General features: G+C 38.4%; 1 protein-coding gene across 2 annotated transcripts; it reads left to right on the top strand.

The window, feature by feature from the left end:
• Positions 1–977: 977 nt before the first annotated feature.
• LOC110911884 (serine/threonine-protein kinase/endoribonuclease IRE1a) lies at positions 978–4,540 on the top strand. 2 transcript variants are annotated; one of them, XM_022156534.2, is made up of 7 exons: positions 1,071–1,173; positions 1,275–1,373; positions 2,147–2,701; positions 2,834–3,006; positions 3,091–3,343; positions 3,786–4,089; positions 4,281–4,540. In XM_022156534.2, exons 2-7 carry the CDS (start codon positions 1,324–1,326, stop codon positions 4,416–4,418), a joined length of 1,473 nt encoding a protein of 490 aa, XP_022012226.1. In that variant the 5' UTR covers positions 1,071–1,173; positions 1,275–1,323; the 3' UTR covers positions 4,419–4,540. The 2 variants fall into 2 exon arrangements, with proteins under 2 accessions (XP_022012224.1, XP_022012226.1); XM_022156532.2 differs by having other exon boundaries at positions 978–1,373.
• The last annotated feature ends 2,390 nt before the right edge of the window (positions 4,541–6,930 follow it).

Below are 6,930 nucleotides of genomic sequence, written 5' to 3'. Positions count from 1 at the left end.
CTCGCCAGATCTTTGTATCGCTGGAGCTCTGTTGACAGCGGGAGGGTTTTGGGAAGGTGAAGGAGTGGAATGTAACTTATGAAGGAAGTTTAGGGATTAAAAGGTAGGAGAAGTTTCATATTTTTGTGAAATTACCTATCTGCCCTCCCCACCGTTATATTAGTTGACAGTCAACTAATGTCCGTTTGGCCCAGGGACATAATTATGAGCAATCGACAACCACAGGGACGGGAGTATAGAATTGTTTCGAATGAAGGCTGAAAATGTGATTGGGTGTAAACCCATGGACTGAAATTATACTTTACTCTTATATAAAAAAACAATCCCCTATCTTAGGAGAGATTAGAACTAATTACAATTTACAACTAATGAATATATTATCTATTAGAAACAACCAACCAAATTTTCTATTTTTATGACGGAATTCCCGTCTATACGTGCGTAGTTTTTAGGGGTGTTTGGGTTGCTTTTAACTTATGATTTATTAACTTTTATAAGTCACAAGTCACAAATGCTAATTTTTTATTTTCTCCTTTTTAAATCATAAAAACTCCTTCTCAACCCATTATCAAAACACTATGAAAATAACTTATTAATAGGTCGTTTGTTTACCTCTTAACAAGGCTCTTAATGGTTCAAACTTTTACTGGTTCAACATTTAATGGTTCAGACTGTTTGTTTCACGAGCAGATGTCTTAATGGTTCGGACATTTGCCTCTGAATGATTAAGATTTATACAGAGTCTGAATGGTTAAGACCTCTAATCTGAATTGATCAAACATTAGCCTCTGAACGGTTAAGCATTACACAGGCTCTTAATGGTTTAGACCTCTTACTAGTTCAGCACTTAATGATTCAGACCTCTTAACGGTTCAGCACTTAATTATTCAGATGTTGCCAAAAAGCCCCACTTAGCTAACCCAATCACCCTCTTATATAGTTTCTCATAAAGACTTTAAACACAGAAGTCAATTTGATTTTTTTTTTTTTTTTTTTTTATGTTTATGTAATCAATCATTGCACCCACTAACCGATCTCTTATAAATTTATAAACCACTGTATTTAGTGGGGGTTGTTGGTAGAATGTAACCTACAAAGAGTTCTTGTGAGACTTTCTTACAAGTTTTTGGAAACCTTTTTATTCACACTCACTACCCGATCCATTATAATATGGTAGTAAATTGAGTTTAATTCCCAATCTGTTACCAGATTCAGTCTCATCCAATGAATGTTCACGTTTTTCTTTCCCTTTTCTTTATCTTGTTTCTGTTTAGATCTATTGGCATCGTTCAAATATACAATCATATTCAGACTGTGCTTTGGATGTTGTTTGGGTCTAAAGACAATGTTCCAAAACATGAGGATGCAGAGCTGTAAGTTTTGTCTTCTATCTAGTTGTTATATTAAGATTCTTTCTTAGAACAATAAGCAAATTAATCAAGTCCTCTGGTTTGGTTAAAATTTTAAGTTGATATTTTGTCACATCAAGTTCAACTTGGCTAGCTTTTAGTTATCCGTGCAAACGAGCCGAGCTCGAGCTCGATTAACTTAGGAGAACTCGAGTTCGGCTCGTCTCAGTTCGAGCTTTGTTTTCCCTGCTCGAGCTAGGCTCATTAGTAGTTTCTCAAACTAGGGCGGCTCGTTTTTTATCTATTAATTAATATCTTAAATAAAAATAATATAAATAATAGACTTGTTTAGGTTCGGGCTTAGCTCGCTTGTTAAACAAACTTATTTTTAGGTTTGGACTCGGCCCGTAAACAAGTTTACTAGACAACTTAAATAAGGGGTAAATCTTATAAAATATTACTAAAAACTAATATTACACTAAGGCTCGACGAGCTTTGTACATGCCAGGCTCGATAATAAACAAGCTTTATTTTAGGCTTAGGCTCGATGAAGCTCGGCTTGTTTCGAGCTTTTTCTCGAGCCCCTCGGCTCATTTGAACCCCTACTTTTAGTCACAAATTGTTTACTTGTGGATTTTTTTTTATTCCATTAGCTATACAAAAATGTTATTTCAATGTGTGTTGATCTGTCTGGTTAATCTGTTGATGTGTAATATCATTAGAAGTAATCATCTATCATACACTCACACACCTCTCTCTATTGAAATTGCCAATCGTGGTCGCATCAATGAGGACAGCTTCTATCGTGGTACCATCAATGATGCCAACTTCTATCATGTTCATGACGATAATCATGATGCATTTACAGAAAGTGAGGACAATTGGACTTTGTTGGCATACCTACAAGATGCATTTCAACTTGTCGTTGTAGTTGTTGTAGCGCTAGGTCTTTATATAGCTTTTCTCAATGGAAGCGTAACGCATAGGGAATGCAGCAAGAAATGGAAGACCATAGGTAAACTACGCGTCTCAAGTACAGAAATTGCAAAGGGGAGTAATGGCACGGTTGTCTTTGAAGGAATATACGAAGGTCGTAAGGTAGCTGCAAAACGCCTTGTCAAGGCCCACCATGATGTTGCAATTCAAGAAATTCAAAACCTTATTGCTTCTGACCAACATTCGAATATTGTTCGTTGGTATGGTTACGAATATGATCAAGACTTTGTTTATCTTTCATTGGAGCGTTGTGATTGCAACATTTATGATCTAATTTTAAACAAGATGTACTCGGAGTCTTTTCAGTTGCATAGGCCAAATGGCTACCCTTCTTCTGATTTGTTAAAACTGTTGAGGTGAGTTCAAGCGCTTATGTTACATTACAGTCGTGTGGCGCATTTTTCACCATCGTGAATGCGTAGTTTTACTTTTACATAAATGGGCTTTTTTAAATTGTATCAAACTGTTTTGTGTTTTCTATATCATAGGGACATAGTTGCTGGCCTTGTACATTTGCATGATTTGGGGATTATTCACCGGGATTTGAAGCCTCGCAACGTGTTGATAGTTAAAGGAACAAGCCTATGTGGCAAGCTTGCAGATATGGGCATTAGCAGGCGCCTCGTTGAGGATATGACATCATTGGGACCACATGCTCAGGGTAAATAACATTAACTAGATATTAGTTATAGCGGATGACTTTAATCTAATTATATACGTGTTTATTATGGGTTTGTTAAATTAGGTTCAGGAAGTTCAGGATGGCAGGCACCTGAACAACTTTGTCATGGACGCCAAACACGGGCCGTTGATTTGTTTAGTTTAGGTTGTGTCATCTTCTTTTGCATGACTGGTGGCAGGCATCCGTTTGGTGACACGCCTTATGAACGTGACGGAAATGTGATCGACAACAACAAAGTGAATATGTTCTTGGTAAAAGACGTTCACGAAGCCATAGATCTCTTCTCTCAGTTGTTGAATCCTGATCCTAAACTCAGGTACAAGATCATTGTTGTGGTAAATTTGAGATCTTTATTTGCCTCTATATGTTTCATTACATGTAAACTTACACTAGTAATCAAATGGGTTTCAAATAGAAATTATCTTTAACAATCTTTAAAATTAGAGACATATTTTTTATAATATAGTTATTTTTATCATTAGTTTTTATATAGTAATACTTATTGTAGAAAATAAAAATGGTTGTGTTTCTTCTATAATAATAAGCTCGTGAGCCTAGTGTATAACTGTGTATGAAGCTTGAACTTGGGTTCGTTTCTTAACCGAGCCCAAGTTTTGGATCAAGCCCGTTTCATCTTTCCTCGATTCAAGAGTGTAGAAAGCCAATTTCAAGCAACTCGGTTTGTTTACACCCCCTTGTAATTGTAAAGTTTTTCATTTTGTAAATTTACTAGCTTTTTTTTATAATACTTTTGTTAGGCCAAAGGCATCAGAGGTGCTACACCATCCTTTGTTTTGGAATTCTGAGATGCGAATGTCGTTTTTGAAGGATACGAGTGATAGGGTAGAACCAGAAGGCCGAAAAGGTGGTTCCGTTGTTCTTACAGCATTAGAAAGCGGAGGTCGTATAGTTTTTGGTGGAAAATGGAATGTTAAAATGGAACCTACATTTATCTCTAACATCCAACGACACAGGTGGTACAAATACACAAGTGTCCGAGACTTGCTTCGCGTAATTCGGAACACATTGAATCATTACCGAGAATTTCCCATGGAAATTCAGGTTCGATTTTCACAACATTTGTTTTGTTTTTTTTTTTTTTTTTTTTTTTCCTTTTTCATCATTTTTTTTAACTCCAACGGGTTAAAAATGTAAAGTTAGCTAAAAAGGGAACGAGTATTATCTTCACTGATATATAAACGTTACCCATTTTGACTGTCGGACCAACCCGTTTTTAACTGCTTGAAACACAGGAATTGTTGGGGTCTGTACCGGAAGGGTCTGATGACTATTTTCGCGGTAAGTTTCCCAAACTGTTGATGGAGGTGTACAATGTCATGTATCATCACTGTAAGCAAGAAGCTTGGTTTCGTAAGTACTTGGAAAATTAATTATATTGTTTGTGTAATAACTTACGAGTGCAAATCAATGTTTTGGGCTTATTCATACAGTATATAATGTAATGCATGTATGTATGTATAGAATATGTATATAATGACTACTTTCACAGTAACTCTCCACCCCAGCCAATTCTACTCTGTCATGTCAATTCCTTTCTCCACTCTATGTTTTGCACTCAAACATTGGTTGCACTCCACCCAAACAATTTTTACTTTACAAAAATAAAAAATAATAAAGATAAAAGTGTGATTGGGTGGAAGATAGTGGACCCACTATTAACCCCCTCTCTCTCTCTTCTCTTCCCTTACCGGTGACAACACCCCAGGTGATGGGTTTATTGCGTGGCCTTCGGGTTGGTGAATGGTCACCGCTTGGCCTTCCCCGGGTGCGCCCCATACACCTTAATTATATTAGTTGTGTAGTAACTTATAAGTGCAAATCAATGTTTATGGGATTGTGTATGATGGGTGAGAGTTGACTACAAAGTCCATTTTTCCTACAAAGTGTAAAAAGTTATAAAACACCATGATGCCAACCATAAAACACACTTAAAACCCACAAATTACAAAGTGATGTTTACTAAAACACCATATTTGTGGGGTTTTTGTTGTGTTTTGGATGATAAGACTTTGATTATCGAATTACTAACATTAGTGTGTTTTATGTTGATTATCATGTTGTTTTTATATTCATAGTTCTACGATGCTGTGTTTGAAGTTTTTATGGACTTTTGGGGTTTGGATATTTTGTTTTAGTGATCTTCACTCTGCTATTTGTGGGTTTTGAGTGTGTTTTATGGCTTAAATTGTGGTGTTTTATGATTTTGTACACTTTGTAGAAAAAATGAATTTTGTAGCTGAACCCCACCCGTATATCATTATATAGTATATAATGTAATGCATATGTATGTATAAAATGTGTCAACATATAATGTAGTGTGTGTATGTATTAGCGATGAGCACGATACCCGTTTGGTACCGAACCGGTACCGGTACCGAAAAAGGGAAAAGTGGGTACCAGTACCAAATACACCGGTAGGGTACCGGTACCGAAAAACGGAGAAAGTGGGTACCGATACCGAAAAAAACCGGTACAATTCGGTACTGATTCGGTACCTGAAGAAACACCAAACTAATCTTGTGATTAGTTTGTGGTTTGTGCCTCGATAAATACAGGTTAATCTTCTTTGTCTCCTCTAAGCTGTTGTAATAATGATCCTGCAAAATAGTATCACACCGTAAGCTCGTTACAAGGAGGAGAATAGGGGGTTCTCCTTGTAACCACTCTCCGGCGTGCGAATAAGTATCTGGTTTGAAGATAACAGTGTGTGTATAAAGTGAGAGATTAAGAGAGTGATCCTTAAACCTAGAGGTGAAGTTCACTATTTATAGCCGAAGTGGTTTGTGAAGGAGATGGGTTGATGAGTCTTGGGCTTGTAGTCGACAACAAGGTATATCCATTATGTCTCCTCTGCCACGAACGTTGGTGCTTTTAGGCGAGAGGGGTAGCTGGCTCACGCTAAATGGATCCATGTGTCCTAACAGTTATCCTTGTTGTCTGGTCTATCATCAACAGCTAAGTGGAGTAGTGGTCGGTGCACGCTGGTTGGTGCCACATGTGCGTCATTGTGTACTTTTTTGTCTCATGTACGATTGTCCATCGTGCAGCATGATCGGATACAGCTTGTTGGACGCTCATTGGTCCACTGCTCTACCACTTTACCTTTGGTACTTGTTCTAGGTTTACCTGTGCTTCCTACCTTCGAGCGACCCCCGGGGATACCCCGTGTGGCCGGCGCAAGGTCCAGGGAGTCATGGTTTTCATTAAAGGAGTTAAATGTCAAATCTGATCATGTGTTAACCCTGACCTCGCGCGCGACCTAGATTACACCTGATTAGTCGGTGCGAGGTCGGGAAAAGCTACCAAATTGGTAATTGGTATGATATGAGTATGGTCCCGCGCGCGACCTGAATAGTCAACGTAGGATTTGAGACCATACCCCTTCAAGTCCCCCAGTCCAGTGTTGCTTTCATGCGCGAGGCAAGTGGTTGGAGCTCTGGACTAAAAGAATTAAGAAAATTAAGTCTGCGCTTACTCTGGTACTTAGAAAAACATCTTATATACTAGAAAAGTGGGCGCGCATGTATTGTGTTTCAATTCACGCGACGCAGCTATCTAGCTTGTTGCTGAAGTAACTTGCCGCTTTACGCTGGAAAATTCTTAAAAATCTGAAAAAAGCAAAAATCTGACAGGTTGGTGCAAGTTGGTGGTGAAAGCGACGCTTGAGTGACTGCTGACACATTGACGATCATGTTGTCACTGTGTCAGGCGCGTCGTTTCGTCTAGTGTCAAGAGTGTGAGGCTCACGCGCGCGTGATAACTGTTTCTCCGGTTTCCCTGCCTGGCTTGTCAAGCTGTGATTGGATACGCGCTGTGGCTGTTTCGGCACAGTTACCCATCGCATGAAATGTGATGGGTATAAATAGGTGAAGAGGAAAGATC

Source organism: Helianthus annuus, chromosome 15, assembly GCF_002127325.2.
Source record: "Helianthus annuus cultivar XRQ/B chromosome 15, HanXRQr2.0-SUNRISE, whole genome shotgun sequence".
Lineage (NCBI taxonomy): Eukaryota > Viridiplantae > Streptophyta > Magnoliopsida > Asterales > Asteraceae > Helianthus > Helianthus annuus.
Note: the sequence above shows the minus strand (reverse complement) of the source record. Positions and strands in the feature narration are given on the sequence as shown.